General features: G+C 42.1%; 1 protein-coding gene across 3 annotated transcripts in view; it reads left to right on the top strand.

Annotated features, from left to right (window-relative positions):
* The window catches only part of ADAMTSL1 (ADAMTS like 1), a 1,025,773-nt gene that overhangs the window by 850,926 nt on the left and 155,704 nt on the right, over positions 1–19,143 (top strand). For all 3 annotated transcript variants that reach the window (XM_049711047.1, XM_049711046.1, XM_004276108.3), the window contains 2 exons: positions 3,201–3,354; positions 4,245–5,373. In XM_049711047.1, the coding sequence (XP_049567004.1) occupies positions 3,201–3,354; positions 4,245–5,373 (1,283 nt within the window). The remainder of the gene's footprint in view (positions 1–3,200; positions 3,355–4,244; positions 5,374–19,143) is intronic.

Raw genomic sequence — 19,143 nt, 5'->3', positions numbered from 1 at the left:
AAAGCAAGTTCTTTGAGAAGATAAACAAAATTGATAAACCATTAGCCAGACTCATCAAGAAAAACACAAAAGGGAGAAGACAGAAATCAACAGAATTAGAAATGAAAAAGGAGAAGTAACAACTGACACTGCAGAAATACAAAGGATCATGAGACATTACTACAAGCAGCAATATGCCAATAAAGTGGACAACCTGGAAAAAATGGACAAATCATAGAGAAGCACAACCTTCCGAGACTGAACCAGAAAGAAATAGAAAATATAAACAGACCAATCACAAGCACTGAAATTGAAACTGTGATTAAAAATCTTCCAACAAACAAGACCCTAGGACCAGATGGCTTCACAGGCGAATTCTATCAAACATGTAGAGAAGAGCTAACACCTATCCTTCTCAAACTCTTCCAGAATATAGCAGAGGGAGGAACACTCCCAAACTCATTCTATGAGGCCACCATCAACCTGAAACCAAAACCAGACACAGATGTCACAAAGAAAGTACTACATGCCAGTATCACTGATGAACATAGATGCAAAAATCCTCAACAAAATACTAGCAAACAATCCAACAGCACATTAAAAGAATCATACACCATGATCAAGTGGGGTTTATCCCAGGAATGCAAGGATTCTTCAGTATATGCAAATCAATCAATGTGATACACCATATTAATATATTGAAGGATAAAAACCATATGATAATCTCAATAGATTCAGAAAGAGCTTTCCACAAAATTCAAAACCCATTTATGATAAAAACTCTCCAGAAAGTAGGCATAGAGGGAAGCTACCTCAACATAATAAAGGGCAATATATGACAAACTCACAGCCAACATTGTTCTCAATGGTGAAAAACTGAAACCTCTTCCTCTAACATCAGGAACAAGACAAGGTTGCCCACTCTCAACACTATTATTCAACACAGTTTTGGGAGATTTAGCCACAGCAATCAGAGAAGAAAAAGAAATAAAGGGAATCCAAATCGGAAAAGAAGAAGTAAAACTGTCACTGTTTGCAGAGGACATGATACTATACATAGAGAATCCTAAAGATGCTACCAGAAAACTGCTAGAGTTAATCAATGAATTTGGTAAAGTAGCAGGATACAAAATTAATGCACAAAAATCTCTTGCATTCCTATACACTAGCGATGAAAAATCTGAATGTGAAATAAGGAAACACTCCCATTTACCATTGCAACAGAAAGAATAAAATACCTAGGAATAAACCTACCTAAGGAGACAAAAGACCTGTATGCAGAAAAGTATAAGACACTGATGAAAGAAATTAAAGACAATACAAACAGAGAGATATACCATGTTCTTGGATTGGAAGAATCAATATTGTGAAAATGACTGTACTACCCAAAGCAATCTACAGATTCAATGCCATCCCTATCAAACTACCAATGGCATTTTTCACGTAACTAGAACAAAAAATTTCACAATTTGTATGGAAACACAAAAGACCCCAAATAGCCAAAGCAATCTTGAGAATGAAAAATGGAGCTGGAGGAATCAGGCTCCCTGACTTCAGACTATACTACAAAGCTACAGTAATCAAGACAGTATGGTACTGGCACAAAAACAGGATATAGATCAATGGAACAGGATAGAAAACCCAGAGATAAACCCACGCACATACGGTCACCTTATCTTTGATAAAGGAAGCAAGAATAAACAATGGAGAGAAGACAGCCTCTTCAGTAAGTGGTTCTGGGAAAACCTGACAGCTACATGTAAAAGAATGAAATTAGAACACTCCCTAACACCATACACAAAAATAAACTCAAAATGGATTAAAGACCTAAATGTAAGGCTAGACACTATAAAACTCTTAGAGGAAAACATAGAGCACTCTTTGACATAAATCACAGCAAGATCCTTTTTGACCCACCTCCTAGATAAATGGAAATAAAAACAAAGTAAGCAAATGAGACCTAAACTTCAAAGCTTTTGCACAGCAAAGGAAACCATAAACAAGACCAAAAGACAACCCTCAGAATGGGAGAAAATATTTGCAAATGAAACAACTGACAAAGGATTAATCTCCACAATATACAAGCAGCTTATGCGGCTTGATATCAAAAAAACAACCCAATCCAAAAATGGGTCAAAGTCCTAAATAGTCATTTCTCCAAAGAAGATATACAGATTGCCAACAAACATATGAAAGGATGTTCAACATCACTAATCATTAGAGAAATGCAAATCAAAACTACAATGAGGTATCACCTCACACCGGTCAGAATGGCCATCATGAAAAAATCTACAAACAATAAATGCTGGAGAGGGTGTGGAGAAAAGGGAACCCTCTTGCACTGTTGGTGGGAATGTAAATTGATACAGTCACTATGGAGAACAGTATGGAGGTTCCTTAAAAAACTAAAAATAGAACTAACATATGCCCCAGCAATCCCACTACTGGGCATATACCCTGAGAAAATCATAATTCAAAATGAGACATGTACCACAGTGTTCATTGAAGCACTGTTTACAATAGCCAGGACATGGAAGCAACCTAAGTGTCCATCAACAGATGAATGGATAAAGAAGATGTGATACATCTTGCTATTGCTTATACAGTGGAATATATTGTATATTCCTAGGGGCATATACAATATGTATATGAACCTAGGGTCAAGACAGGAATGAAGATGCAGACGTAGAAAATGGACTTAAAGACACGGGGAGGGGGAAGGGTAAGCTGGGACAAAGTGAGAGAGTAGTATTGACATATATACACTACCAAATGTAAAATAGATAGCTAGTGAGAAGCAGCCACATAGCAGAGGGAGATCAGCCTGGTGCTTTGTGACCACCTAGTGGGTGGCATATGCAAGTGGGAGGGGATAGAGGTATATATGTATACATATAGCTGATTCACTTTGTTATACAGCAGAAACTAACACAGCATTGTGACGCAATTATACTCCAATAAAGATGTTAGGGAAAAAAAAGTCAAAACAGGTGAAAGGTCCACAGGAGACCTGAGACTAGAAAATCTTCGAGTAGAATATGCCTACAGTATGGATGTGTCTTCCCACATTGTTACATAATTAATATTTCTCTATCTCTCTTAGTTGCTATTGCTTTTCCAAGCAACGTCTTCCTTATTTTGGTGAGTTTCAGAGCCCACACAAACCCATTAGCCTTTAGTTACCTGAATTTACATGCTTTGGGCCCTTCTTTTCCCACCAGTGTTCCACGAGCTGCGGGGAGGGCACCCAGACGCGAAGTGCCATTTGCCGGAAGGTGCTGAAAACAGGTGTCTCAGCTACTGTCAATTCCTCCCTGTGCCCGCCCCTGCCGTTCTCTTCATCCATCAGGCCCTGTATGCTGGCCACCTGTGCAAGTGAGTATGTCAGAGCTCTGGGGATGGGGAGACGGCAAGAACAGTAGCTTTTCCTGAACCCAAGACCAGCGGCAGATAGGCAGTAAAGCCCTCTGAGGGCATTAGGCTCGTGAGCTCAGCTGGAGATGGGAAAGGAATCTTAATTATACGTGGCCAGGCAGGATGCTTTTCTCTGCTGGAAAAAACAGTTTGCAGGAGGTAGGGCAAAGTTCACTTGCTGGCATATGGAGATCTGGAAGCTGGAGTCAGCATGTTACTAATGAAGCCTGATGTTACCCACTCCAGTGTTTTAAACTAAACAGATTTGTTTAATATTAATCCCTAGAGGTGTAACACTTTTGGGGTCTCCTCCCCACATATACGGGGACCCTGGTGCTCTGCAGGACCCAAAAGGGATCCATTCTCCTTCTCTTTGTCCTCTGCCTCTTTTTATGGTGCTGATTTCTTTTTCTTTCTTTCTTTCTTTCTTTTTTAAGTCCTTTTAATGAGAGGAACTGCCTTTCCCCTGGAACCGCCCTCCATCTAGAACCCTGCATCTCAGCTTCTAGGGGTAGAAAACCCCAGCAGCGTGATAGCAGGTTGCCCCACTGCACCTCATTAGCTCTCCCATGTTTCATTGCGGCAGCAGCTTGACGGTCCACAGCTGGTCGCCATTTACTTCCGTAAAACAAAAGGTGGTGAATGAAGGCCCTGCCCAAACCAAACTGAAGTGCTTTCTTTCCCTCTTCTCCCTTTTGTCCCGCTGTCTTTCTTCTCTTTGCCCTCTCCTTTTCACTGTCTCTTGTCGCTGCACCTCACTGCCCCTTTTCTCTGCTCTCCGCTTCTCTCTCTCCGCTCTCGGCTTCTCTTTCTCCATCCATCTGCCTTCCCTTTCATTGCTTTCATTCCAGGGCCCGGGTGGCCATCCACAAAGCACAGTCCTCACATCGCGGCAGCCAGGAAGGTATACATCCAGACCCGCCGGCAGAGGAAGCTGCACTTCATCGTGGGGGGATTCGCCTACCTGCTCCCCAAGACCGCGGTGGTGGTACGCTGTCCCACGCGGCGCTTCCGCAAGCCCCTCATCACCTGGGAGAAAGACGGCCAGCACCTCATCAGCTCCGCCCACGTCACCGTGGCCCCATTTGGGTACCTGAAGATCCACCGCCTCAAGCCCTCTGATGCGGGCATCTACACCTGCTCGGCCGGCCCGGCCCGGGAGCAGTTTGTGATTAAGCTCATTGGAGGCAACCGGAAGCTGGTGGCCCGGCCCTTGAGCCTGCGGAGCGAGGAAGAGGCCCTCGCGGTGAGGAAGGCCCGCCCGAAGGAGGCCCTGCAGACCCACAAACACCAGAACGGGATCTTCTCCAATGGCAGCAAGGCCGAGAAGCGGGGCCTCCCTGCTGATGCCGGGAGCCGCTATGATGATCTGGTCTCTCGGTTGCTGGAGCAGGGGGGCTGGCCAGGAGAGCTGCTCGCCTCCTGGGAGGTCCAGGACTCCACAGAAAGGAACACATCCTCAGAAGAGGACCAGAACGCCGAGCAGGGCCTTCTGCACCTGCCCTTCACCATGGTGGCCGAGCAGCAGCGCCTGGACGACATCCTCCGGAACCTCTCCCAGCAACCCGAGGAGCTCCGTGACGTCTACAGCAAGCACCTAGTGGCCCAGCTGGCCCAGGAGATCTTCCGCAGCCGCCAGGACGCGCACCAGGACGCGCTCCTCAAGCCGTCCGAGCGGGGGATTCCCCCAGTGGCCATCCCTCCTCATAAACACGTGTCTGGCTTCAGCAGCTCCCTCCGGACCTCGTCCACTGGGGAGGGCGGGGGCAGCTCTCGCCGGCCGCACCGGAAGCCCATCATCTTGCGCAAAATCTCAGCCGCCCAGCAGCTCTCAGCCTCCGAGGTGGTCACCCACCTCGGGCAGACTGTGGCCCTGGCCAGCGGGACACTGAGTGTGCTTCTGCACTGCGAGGCCATAGGCAACCCAAGGCCTACCATCAGCTGGGCCCGGAACGGAGAAGAGGTTCAGTTCAGCGACAGGTGAGCTTTGCAGCTCCTCCGGTCTGGGAGGGACGGGCAAGGGGCCACACTGTGTGGGAGACACCCTATTCATTCTTCCTTCAAGGTGTTTCCAAGGGTCGGGCTTAGAGCACTGGGCCTCAGGGATCGCTCCCATCCTGGGTTTCAACCCTCTCTTGGCACTGATAGACTGTTGAAGCAAAGACAAGGTATTTAATTTCTCTAAACGGTATGTTCTCATCTTTATAAGGTAGTAATAAGGATGTCTACCAATCCCAATCCCCGTAGGATCCCAAAGATTAGTGAGATACTCTCTGGATAGCTTTGAACTTTCGGCAGAAAAATATCATTCCAGGCCAAGGCATTGTTACGTTACCATTTTGTGAGATGAACCGCTGAAAATCTTGTACACCAGGATACTGTCTGTGTGTGTGTGGTCCCCCAGGGCTGGGGAGAGAGTGCAGCCAGCAGCTGCTGCCCCCGTGGGTGAGCCCATCCTCTGTCTGGGCTGGACAAGGCTGTTTGTTGCAGAAAGTTTTTATTCCCAGTCGGACCTGTGATTAATTATCCTAATATCTCTTGGTGTCTCTGTTTTGATGTGTCTTCACTGGGATGACAGCATATATTACTTACTGGTTTCCTTGGGCCGTGGCCACTCATAATGTAAAATCAATAGTGATAGAAGAGGTAATAATAATAACAATATTTTTAATACTACCTATGTGCCAAGCAGCATGCCGTGCTTCCTATGGACATCCTCTTTAATCTTTATAGTGGCCCTGACAACAGATAGTTGGCATTAATTGAGTAGTGACTGTCTCCCAGACAAGTGTAAACTCTTTTTTTTTTTTTTTTTTTTTTTGCGGTACGCGGGCCTCTCACTGTTGAGGCCTCTCCCGTTTTGGAGAACAGGCTCCAGACGCTCAGGCTCAGCGGCCATGGCTCACGGGCCCAGCCGCTCCGCGGCATATGGGATCTTCCCAGACCGGGGCACGAACCCGCGTCCCCTGCGTCGGCAGGCGGACTCTCAACCACTGCGCCACCAGGGAAGCCCCAAGTGTAAACTCTTTATGTGCTTTATCTTATTGACTTCTAACAGTGGCCCTAAGAAGTAGGTATAATTTTTATCCACACTTTACGGAAGAGGAAACCAGTCTAGCAACTTGCTAAAGATCACATTTATTAGGTGGCAGAGCCAAAACGTGTGACAAAAATAAGATGGGCAGCAAATAGAAGAATCACAGTCCATGGACGAGGGAGGAACCTTTAAGGTCCTCTGGCCCAAAGTCCTCATTTTAACTTTTTATCTTCTCTGAATCCATGGAGCATGCTCTGTTCATGAAATCTACTTTGAAATACTATTGTTCAGCTAATCCTCTTCACTGGCTTGGTAGCTTTGCGTGAGGAAGGAAAGGTGGCAGGATTTATTGTGCCAGGCAGGGTGCCAGGTTTATTTAGATGTTACTGCATTTGTTCTTCTGACAGTCAATCTACAAGATTGACATTATCCTCCAGTTTCACATAGAAAATTGAGGTTCAGCAGCTCACCCAAGGTCCCACTTTAGTAAGGACCAGACTGAGGACGCAATGTCAAGTTTACTTGATTCCAAAGAGTAGTTCTGTCTCCTCTTCCGAGGCTTGATGAACAAACATGACTTTGTCCGTCCTGCCCACATCTTTTGTGCTTTTGAAATGTCAATAATATTGCCTCTCAGCCTGAGCACTTACAGATCAAATAGTTTTAATAACAATACTAAGTATTTTTTCTTTGACACTGTGCTCAGTGCTTTAAAGGTAATATTATCTTGTTTAATCTTAAAAAAAACAACCCTATGGGGTAAGTACTGTTGTTACCACATCAGTAATTAAAAAGCTGAGGCACCCACACAGAAGCACTGGAGACAAGGACTGAATGAACTATGTTTTGAGAGCCTATGGTGGTAACCTCTCCTCTTGTTTGCTTCTTGGTCCTCCCCAGCTTGTACTTTGCTTGATCAGCTTAACTGCTATGATCCCTGCAGTTTTTTCCAGAAATCTTTGTAAGGAATTTGTGGGTCGGGCCAAAGTTGCGGTAAATCCCCTTGAGGCCACTGGGGAGAGAGACACCTCCGGCATCAGACCCCCAGCATGATGGGCGCTGATTGAAAGTGGTACCCTGGTGCTCAGGTGCATGCTGCACTGGAACTCACCTCTGTGACTGTACCTGTCACACCTGTTGTGCCCAAATCATGCCGTGCCTTCCACCAGCCAGTCGGTTTCTCGAGTGTACATACTGTTGCATTCACATCCCCTGGCCTATTGCCCGAGATTGGTGTTATTGAGATCAAAGGAGGTAGCGGTTGGCTGTGTGAGGGAAAAGATGAGAATTAACGTTTCTTGACTAACTCCAGATATTGTGCCCCCATGCTAGCAACTTCCATAGCCATCATCTCTGTTAATGTCCACTGTAAGGTGCAACATATGAACTGATATCCTTATTTCAGAGACGAGGAAACCGAGGCTCACCATAATTAAGGAAGTTGACCAATGTTAAATAGCTAGTAAACGGCAGAACCAACAGAGCAGATTCAAACCCAGTTCTGCCAACTCAAGCTCATGCTGTTTTGAGTGACTAAGTTCATGTTTGCATGTATCTCCTATACTTCACCAGGGATACCAAGTTATCTCAAGATCCCTGCTGTTTTCTACCGGCTTCTTCCAGGATCCCTTCTTTCGCATAGTGACTATTTCCTCCTAAAAGCTGTACAGCAAGACAGGCCATTGGGGATGGGGGAGGGGATGATCAGGACTCTGCTCTGCCTGGAACCGCAGGGAGAATATTGAGGCCATGGCTTCCTCAGGGGTCCTGACAACTTCCTTGAGTGCTGGAGATTATGAAATCCAAGGATCAGGGCCCATGGGTCACTGGTGACTACAGGAAAGATGTGGAGGGAATTAGATAAGGATTGAGGGCTTTGGGCTGGTCTTGCCCTTTACTTTCCATGGCCTTAATCCTTTCGTTTTAAAAATGAGGGGGGTTGTAGCAGATCATCTCTGATCCACACCCTTCACTCATTTGTAGAAGGCCATAGACGGTTAAAACCCATATTGTTGGTGGAGAGTGGAGAGAGCCTTGAGCACAGTAGCTTCAAAATTTGTCGTACAAGTTGTTTCCAAGTGGTCCACAAAACAGGGATTCATCAATCACGTGAGTTTGAGACATGCTCGCTTAAAGCTAAACGGAGGTATTTACTGCTGGACTTTACTTATATTTTTTAATATAGTGTTTGATTTTTTTTTCTTTTTTTATTATAAAAACAATGAAGAGGCTATAAAACAATTCAAATAATACCTGTGTATGTATAGTAAGAGTGCAGGTCTCCTTCATGCCCTCAATCCTATTCCCCAGAGGCTGTCAGTCTTAATAATTCGGTATACATCCTTTTGGAATTTTTATATATTTTATTGTATTATATATAAAACACATACACACATAGGATTTGTGTTTTTAATGGGAAGTTACTCATGGTTAGAAGTTTGACTTGATTTTTATTCAACAACATGTCTAGGAAACATTTCAGAGTAGTAGGTAGGGGTCTGTGTCACCTTTTTCAACAGCTGATTACGGTTCTTGAATGTATTTAACTAACCCCCAGGTGAAAATGATTTTGGTTTTTCCATGTTTTTTTAACTCCTTTAAGCAGTCCAACATGTGTTGTGACTTTCCAAGTGAATGATATAGTATTCAGTGTTTTCCAAGTACTTCTTTGATCAGTGAACAATTTTTTGGCCTAGTAATCTCAAGGATATCAACAATTCTTGAAACACTGCTTAGAAATACGACTTTTGCCTTTTAATTTTCACCTTAGTGGGCATTGAGAGTCCAATGGCTTTAAGATGAAGACGTTTCAACAGAATCTTGCTAAAAAAAAGAAACACAGCAGCCAGGTGCTAAAGATATGAAAAGTTGTAGGCCTAGGACAGCAGAGGGCAAATCCTAGGTCTTGAGTCACCAGGACATTGGTGAGAGTGGCAGTGGAGGGTAACATTCAGAAAGCATGGGGGCCACGAGCAAACAGTATTACAATTCTTGCCACTCTCAAGACTTTTTTCCAGATCTAGCCTCAACAGAGCTTCTTAAAGCAAGTTAATGGCACGTGGTAGGGAAAAATAAGAGATTTCTGTTTCTGATCCTTGACATCATAATTTTTCCGTTTTACTTAGCTAGCCAGTAAGAAGTATGGCTGGAGCTTACTCTTCTATGCAGTTGTCCAAGTGGTGTTTCAGAAAATAAAATGGATGCATCTGTACAGAGCACACAGAAGGCACAGCACTGCCATTGGGACGGCTCTGCTATGGCTGTTGGTGACCTCTTTTGTGTTGGGTTTCATTGCTTGTCATCATTAGTGCGTCTGGTAGCGGTTGCGAAATGCTTGTTAATTTTCAAACAGAGAAGTGCTGAAATGCCCGGGGTTACAGTTCAGTTAGTCTGTTTTTGTTTAGTGCCCAAATCCATCTTTCTGAAAGAGTCTGCAAGCTTCAGTTGGCTGTTGGTCTGTCGGACTTTGCAGATATATTAAAGTATATATACTCTAAATAGTCCGAGCCAGCAAGATAGGTCAAGGTAGAAAGAAAGTGACTGAAGTCTATTACTTCTTGGCTTTTAAATATGCCAAAGCTTGATTTGAAAGAAATTGGTTTTCAGAAAGAATCACTAACAATTCAGATAGTACTGCATCTCATCAGATATATAACTTACTAGTTAAAATGAATTCACATCATTCTTAGAAGCACACGTCAACTTCTTAAGCAATCATTTACAGGATGTCCCTAAGTGTATTACGACAGACTGGTTCTTCTTAATCCCTACTTCTTCCTTTATTTCACAAACCTTCTCATGCTTACTCTGAGCCAGCCCCTATGTTAGATATGAAGGATGGAGGAAAAGGAGACTCATTTCCTGTCAGTGCAACTCAAAGGCTAGTTTGGAATCCAGAGAAGTAAATGCAGTGTTTAAATGCTAAGAGAGGGGTATGCATATTTATTCATTCCATAAATATTTATTAATCTACCTATCATATGCCAGATATACACCTACTTGCTAGGATATTGTGATGAATGAAACAGAAGTCCGTGTTCTCTTGCACTTTACGTACATTTAGATATCTGCTGAACTGGCACACATCAGAAAGATCTTTCCTGATCATTCTAGCTAAAGGAGCACTCTGCATCATTCTCTAACCCTTCAACTCTATTTTATTCACAGAATTTTATCGTCATTTGACGTATTATATATTTATGCACTGATGGCCTGTCCATTAGGGTAGAGGCTTTCTTTACTGCTGTGTCCCTAGTGCTGGAAAGAGTAGCTGGCACTACACAGGTACTAAATAAACAGTGAATGAATTAATGAGTGAGTGTGAAGCAAGACAATAAACACAGAAAAGGACACAAAAATATCAGATGGTGATAAGTGCTGGGCAGAAAATGAAACAGAGCTTTGATAAGCAATGATCTGGTGACCACATTAGATGGGTACTCTGAAGAGGTGACCTGGAAGACAAAAGCTGAATGATGACCAGTGTCCAGCAATACGACATCAGAAGGAAGAGCATTCCTGGGCAAGGGAAAAACGGTGCAAAACCCCTAAAGTGAAAATGAGTTTATTGTGTTGAAAGAACCCAAAAGAAGCTCATTTGGCTGGAGTGTGGCAGGCTGAAGGTAGAGGTGATATGGGATGAAGCCATGGGGTCAACCAGAGACCAGGATGTGGAGCTGAGGTTTTAGTCTGAGCACCACAGGGAGATTTTGGAGGGTATTAATCAGGAATGTCAAATGATCTAATTTCCATTTTTATAGATGCACACTGGCTACTTTGTGGTGAGTGTATCTCAGAGGAGCATGAGTAGAAGCTGGGGGGCTATAAGGGGCCCTTTGCAATCATCCCTTCAACTCCCCAAGTATCTCTTGGGCATTGGGTACAGTGATGAGTGCCAGAAAGTGAGATCATAAATAAGGAGAGGTCCCTGCTCTTCAGAAACTAAGATACACTGAAAGGCTAATAGAGGATACAGTAACTTTTGAGCCTCAAGGTTTTTTTTAAACTCCAATGGTCACAATACTTCTCTTAAAAATTCTAAACTTTGAAAAGGAGATACGGGATTCTCTGGTGGCACAGTGGTTAAGAATCCACCTGCCAATGCAGGGAACACAGGTTCGAGCCCTAGTCTGGGAAGATCCCACATGCCGCGGAGCAACTAAGCCCATGCGCCACAGCTACTGAGCCTGCGCTCTAGAGCCTGCGAGCCACAACTACTGAAACCCGCGCACCTAGAGCCCGTGCTCCGCAACCAGAGAAGCCACCACAATGAGAAGATGGTGCACCACAACGAAGAGTAGCCCCCACTCACCGCAACTAGAGAAAGCCCACACGCAGTGACGAAGACCCAATGCAGCCAGAAATAAATAAATAAATTTTTAAAAATAATAATAAAAAATAAAAAGGGGATAGAGGAGGGGTTCCCAAATTCAGTGTGCATAATAATTGCCAGGAACTTGTTAGAAATGGAGACACCCACATCCTACCCTACCCCAGAAACTCTTTCTACAGTAGGGTCCCATCATTTGCATTTTTTTGCACTAAATCCAAACTCAACTTTATTTATTTATTTATTTTTTATATTGGAGTATAGTTGATTAACAATGTTGTGTTAGTTTCAGGTGTACCACAAAGTGATTCAGTTATACCTATATATGTATCTACTCTTTTTCAAGTTCTTTTCCCATTTAGGTTATTACAGACTATTGAGCAGAGTTCCCTGTGCTATACAGTAGCTCCTTGTTGGTTATCTATTTTAAATAAATCAGTGTGTTTATGTCAATCCCAAACTCCCAATCTATCCCTACCCCCCACCCTTCCCCACTGGTAACCATAAGTTCGTTCTCTAAGTCTATGAGTCTGTTTCTGTTTTGTAAATAAGTTCCTTTGTATCTTTTTTTTTTTTACATTCTGCATATAAGTGATATCATATGATATTTCTTTCTCTGAGTTACTTCACTTAGTATGATAATCTCCAGGTCCATCCATGTTGCTGCAATGGCATTATTTCATTCTTTTTAATGGCTGAGTAATATTCCATTGTATATATGCACCACATTTTCTTTCTGTCATTTGCATTTTAACAAGCACTACAGGTGGCTCTGAGATCGGTGGTTCAAGGACCACCTTTTAGAAGAGCTGAGAGAGAAAAATGGGGGAAGGTTAACCTCAGAGTCGAATTAGGCACTTCTGTTTGTTCTGTTAAAAGATGTGGTAGAGACAGACAGAACTCCATGCCTAAATGACACTTAGGAATTCCAAGCACTCTCCCATCCCCGTGCCTCCTTCCCAGATTCCCACCAACCCACATACTCACATTCACCCTGAGCCTGAGATTTGAGAGAGACCACGAAGTGCCCATGTGTGGAGGGAGCAGACATGGTGGAAGCTAACAGACTCCAAATCTGCCAATTTTCTGGAAAAATTCTGGATGGCTAGAGGTTAAGATAACTAAGTGTGGCTACCTTGTTCATCCAGAGAACAAAGACGCAGGACTGGACTTTGCAGCATAGCCATGGGGGGTGAGTTAGGAAGTACTTTTCAGGGCTGTGTGCCAGTTGATTGAGAAAACAAGAGAACTCTGCTTTGTTTTCCCTTTGCTTTCATTGCTGAGTCCATGTAGTTCGTGTGGATCTGTAATTGACTGGTTCCACCATATTGCTGCCTGCAAAAACCACCAGAAGACAAGTATTCTAGCCTCACTCCACGGTCCTAGTGCATTACTGGCACCTGAGTGGTTTGAAAACATTACTCTTATAGCTCTCTACTGCCAATTTATAACCTAGAAATATTTTACGTGTAGAAGGCTACCCTAGGTCCCCCCTCCAAGGTGGTTAATTATGAGTTTTTTTAAATCCTGCCTAATATTTCCACTCAGTTCATTATGGAGTTGCTCCTATTTGCCCACCTCACATTCTAAGACCGCATGTAACATATAACATACACTCCTCTTGAGTAAAGCTCCCTCCCCACCCCCCCAAAAAGTTATTTCTTGTTTGTTGAAAAAGAAGAAAGTTGTCTCTCAAAACATGCCTTATCTACTGTGAGCTCTCAGCAGCATTCTACGCAGGCTGAGCCCTTCTTCCGAAAAACACTTTCTTGCTGCTTCAGAAACCACACACACTTGGCTTGCTTCTTACTTCTCTGGTTATTCTTTCTCAGCATCTCTGTGGATTCCTCTTCCTCTGCCCACCTCTTAGCTACCCCCCTTAGGAGCCTCACTCTGTATACACTAGTGGTCCCGTGGCTCCAGGACTCCTCTGTATGCTGATGATTCTCCTGTATCTAGTACAGAGCACATCTCTCTCCTGACTCAGATGTACAGTTGTCTACGAGGCATCCTAACCCAGATGCCCCACGAAAAGGTCAATCAATATCTCTAAAACTAAACTCCTGAATCCTTATCTCAGTAAAGAGTACCCCCAACCATCCAACTTTCCAAGCCAAAATACAGGCATACCTTGGAGATATTGTGGGTTCAGTTCCAGATCACCATGGTAAAGCAGGTATTACAATAAAGCAAGTCAATCTTTTTTTTTTTTTGGTTTCCCAGTACATATAAAAGTTATGTTTACTCTGTACTGTAGAGTGTTAACTATGTGATAGCACTGTGTCTTAAAAACCAATCTATATACCTTAATCTAAAAATACTTTCTTGCTAAAAATGCTAACCATCACCTGAGCCTTCAGCAAGTCACAGTAGTAACATCAAAGATCACTGATCCTATATCACCATAACAAATATAAGGATGAGGAAAAAGTTTGAAACATTGCAAAAATTACCAAAACGTGACACAGAGACACGAAGTGAGCAAATGCTATTGGAAAAATGGCACCAATAGATTTGCTCCACGTGGGGTTGCCTCAAATCTTCAGTTTATAAAAAAAATGCAGTATCTGCGAAGCACAAGAAAGCGAAGCACGATAAAACGAGGTCTGCCTGTATTTCTAGATTGTTCACGCTCTTCAGTGGCTCTTTCACCCTCCACTGGTCTCTGTTCTCACTGCCTGTACTTGTTTACCTTTGTCAGCTCTGCATGATTGCAGAAGCCTCCTAACCCTATATTTGCCTTCTTGAGACCAGGGGTTGGCAAATTACAGCCAGTGGCTTTACATTTTTTTAAAGGTATTACTAAGAATGGCTTTTAAAAGATTATTAAAAGAGCCATTGAAATTGATCCCAGAGCTCTTTGATTAACTTGATCACACTTAGTAAGTGGTGGAGCTGGGATATGAGCCCAGGTTATTTAAAGGGTTATTAAAGGAATGGCTTTTGCATTTTTTAAAATGACACACCTAATTTTTTTTATTTATTTATTTTTTAAATTAGTCACCCATTTTATACACATCAGTGTATACATGTCAAGCCCAATCAACCAATTCATCACACCATCACCACCACCCCACCGTGGCTTTCCCCCCTTGGTGTCCATACGTTTCTTCTCTACATCTGTGTCTCAATTTCTGCCCTGCAAACCGGTTCATCTGTACAATTTTTCTAGGTTCCACATATATGTGTTAATATACGATATTTGTTTTTCCCTTTCTCACTTACTTCACTCTGTATGACAATCTCTACATCCATCCACGTTTGTACAAAGGACCCAATTTTATTCCTTTTTATGGCTGAGTAATATTCCATTGTATATATGTACCACATCTTCTTTATCCATTCGTCTGTCAGTGGGCATTTAGGTTGCTTCCATGACCTGGCTATTGTAAATACTGCTGCAGTGAACATTGGGTTGCATGCATGTTTTTGAATTATGGTTTTCTCAGGGTATATGCCCAGTAGTGGGATTGCTGGATCATATGGTAATTCTATTTTTAGTTTTTTAAGGAACCTCCATACTGTTCTCTATAGTGGCTGTATCAATTTACATTCCCACCAACAGTGCAAGAGGGTTCCCTTTTCTCCACACCCTCTCCAGCATTTGTTGTTTGTAGATTTTCTGATGATGCCCATTCTAACTGGTGTGACGTGATACCTCATTGTAGTTTTGATTTGCATTTCTCTAATAATTAGTGATGTTGAGCAGCTTTTCATGTGCTTCTTGGCCATTGGTATGTCTTCCTTGGAGAAATGTCTATTTAGGGCTTCTGCCATTTTTGGATTGGGTTGCTTTTTTTTTTTTTTTTTTAATATTGAGCTTCATGAGTTGTTTATATATTTTGGAGATTAATCCTTTGTCCGTTAATTCGTTTGCAAATATTTTCTCCCATTCTGAGAGGGTGTCTTTTCGTCTTGTTTATGGTTTCCTTTGCCGTGCAAAAGCTTTGAAGTTTCATTAGGTCCCATTTGTTTATTTTTGTTTTTATTTCCATTACTCTAGGAGGTGGATCAAAAAAGATCTTGCTGTGATTTATGTCATAGAGTGTTCTTCCTATGTTTTCCTCTAAGAGTTTTATACTGTCCAGTCTTACATTTAGGTCTCGAATCCGTCTTGAGTTTATTTTTGTTTATGGTGTTAGGGAGCGTTCTAATTTCATTCTTTTACACGGAGCTGTCCAGTTTTCCCAGCACCACTTATTGAAGAGACTGTCTTTTCTCCATTGTATATCCTTGCCTCCTTTGTCATAGATTAGTTGACCATAGATGCGTGGGTTTATCTCTGGGCTTTCTATCTTGTTCCATTGATTTATATTTCTGTATTTGTGCCAGTACCATATTGTCTTGATTACTGTAGCTTTGTAGTATAGTCTGAAGTCAGGGAGTCCGATTCCTCCACCTCTGTTTTTTTCCCTCAAGACTGCTTTGGCTATTCGGGGTCTTTTATGTTTCCATACCAATTGTGAAATTTTTTGTTCTAGTTCTGTAAAAACTGCCATTGGTAATTTGATAGGAATTGCATTGAATCTGTAGATTGCTTTGGGTAGAATAGTCATTTTCAAAATATTGATTCTTCCAGTCCAAGAACATGGTATATATCTCCATCTGTTGGTGTCATCTTTAATTTCTTTCATCAGTGCCTTATACTTCTCTGCATACAGGACTTTTGTCTCCCTAGGTAGGTTTATTCCTAGGTATTTTCTTTTTGTTGCAATGGCAAATGGGAGTGTTTCCTTAATTTCTTTTTCAGATTTTTCATCATTAGGATGTAGGAATGTAAGAGATTTCTGTGCATTAATTTTGTATCCTGCAACTTTACCAAATTCATTGATTAGCTCCAGTGGTTTTCTGGTGGCATCTTTAGGATTCTTTATGTATAGTATCATGTCATCTTCAAACAGTGACAGTTTTACTTCTTCTTTTCTGATTTGGATTCCCTTTATTTCTTTTTCTTCTCCGATTCTCACGGCTAGGACTTCCAAAACTGTGTTGAATAATAGTGGCGAGAGTGGGCATCCTTGTCTTGTTCCTGATCTTAGAGGAAATGATTTCAGTTTTTCACCATTGAAAATGATGTTTGCTGTGGGTTTGTCATATATGGCCTTTATTATGTTGAGGTAGGTTCCCTCCATGCCCACTTTCTGGAGAGTTTTTATCATAAATGGGTGTTGAATTTTTTTTTTTGAAGGTCACTAATCTAGGGGCTGAGTCATGATTAATGGAATAGAACAGGTTATGGTATGCCAGGTGTTTTATACCACACTTTGGCAGACTGTTTTGCATATAATCATTTCCTTTGTTTTTTTTTACATCTTTATTGGGGTATAATTGCTTTACGATGGTGTGTTAGTTTCTGCTTTATAACAAAGTGAATCAGTTATACACATACATATGTTCTCATATCTCTTCCCTCTTGCATCTCCCTCCCTCCCACCCTCCCTATCCCACCCCTCTAGATGGCCACAAGGCACCGACCTGATCTCCCTGTGCTATGTAGCTGCTTCCCACTAGCTATCTATTTTACGTTTGGTAGTGTATATATGTCCATGCCACTCTCTTGCTTTGTCACAGCTTACCCTTCCCCCTCCCTATATCCTCAAGTCCATTCTCTACTAGGTCTGTGTCTTTATTCCTGTCTTACCCCTAGGTTCTTCATGACATTTGTTTTTCTTAAATTCCATATATATGTGTTAGCATACGGTATTTGTCTCTCTCTTTCTGACTTACTTCACTCTGTATGACAGACTCTAGGTCTATCCACCTCATTACAAATAGCTCAATTTCATTTCTTTTTATGGCTGAGTAATATTCCATTGTATATATGTGCCACATCTTCTTTATCCATTCATCCGATGATGGACACTTAGGTTGTTTCCATCTCTGGGGTATTGTAAATAGAGCTGCAATGAACATTTTGGTACATGACTCTTTTTGAATTATGGTTTTCTCAGGGTATATGCCCAGTAGTGGGATTGCTAGGTCATATGGTAGTTCCATTTGTAGTTTTTTAAGGAACCTCCATACTGTTCTCCATAGTGGCTGTACCAATTCACATTCCCACCAGCAGTGCCAGAGTGTTCCCTTTTCTCCACACCCTCTCCAGCATTTATTGTTTCTAGATTTTTTGATGATGGCCATTCTGACTGGTTTGAGGTGATATCTCATTGTAGTTTTAATTTGCATTTCTGTAATGATTAATGATGTTGAGCATTCTTTCATGTGTTTGTTGGCAGTCTGTATATCTTCTTTGGAGAAATGTCTATTTCGGTCTTCTGCCCATTTTTGGATAGGGTTGTTTGTTTTTTTGTTACTGAGCTGCATGGACTGCTTATAAATTTTGGAGATTAATCCTTTGTCAGTTGCTTTATTTGCAAATATTTTCTCCCATTCTGAGGGTTGTCTTTTGGTCTTGTTTATGGTTTCCTTTGCTGTGCAAAAGCTTTGAAGTTTCATTAGGTCCCATTTGTTTATTTTTGTTTTTATTTCCATTTCTCTAGGAGGTGGGTCAAAAAGGATCTTGCTGTGATTTATGTCATAGAGTGTTCTGCCTATGTTTTCCTCTAAGAGTTTGATAGTTTCTGGCCTTACATTTAGGTCTTTAATCCATTTGGAGCTTATTTTTGTGTATGGTGTTAGGGAGTGATCTAATCTCATACTTTTACATGTAGCTGTCCAGTTTTCCCAGCACCACTTATTGAAGAAGCTGTCCTTTCTCCACTGTACATTCCTGCCTCCTTTATCAAAGATAAGATGACCATATGTGCATGGGTTTATCTCTGGGCTTTGTATCCTGTTCCATTGATCTATCTTTCTGTTTTTGTGCCAGTACCATACTGTCTTGATTACTGTAGCTTTGCAGTATAGTCTGAAGTCAGAGAGCCTGAATCCTCCAGCTCCATTTTTCGTTCTCAAGATTGCTTTGCCTATTCGGGGTCTTTTGTGTTTCCATACAAATTGTGAAACTTTTTGTTCTAGTTCTGTGAAAAATGCCAGTGGTAGTTTGACAGGGATTGCATTGAATCTGTAGATTGCTTTGGGTAGTAGTGTCATTTTCACAATGTTGATTCTTCCAGTCCAAGAACATGGTATATCTCTCCATCTATTTGTATCATCTTTAATTTCTTTCATCAGTGTCTTATAATTTTCTGCATACAGGTCTTTTGTCTCCTTAGGTAGGTTTATTCCTAGATATTTTATTCTTTTTGTTGCAGTGGTAAATGGGAGTGTTTTCTTGATTTCACCTTCAGATTTTTCATCGTTAGTGTATAGGAATGCCAGAGATTTCTGTGCATTCATTTTGTATCCTGCTACTTTACCAAATTCATTGATTACCTCTAGTCGTTTTCTTGTAGCATCTTTAGGATTCTCTATGTATAGTACCATG

The sequence above is a fragment of the Orcinus orca genome, chromosome 6 (assembly GCF_937001465.1).
Source record: "Orcinus orca chromosome 6, mOrcOrc1.1, whole genome shotgun sequence".
Lineage (NCBI taxonomy): Eukaryota > Metazoa > Chordata > Mammalia > Artiodactyla > Delphinidae > Orcinus > Orcinus orca.
Note: the sequence above shows the minus strand (reverse complement) of the source record. Positions and strands in the feature narration are given on the sequence as shown.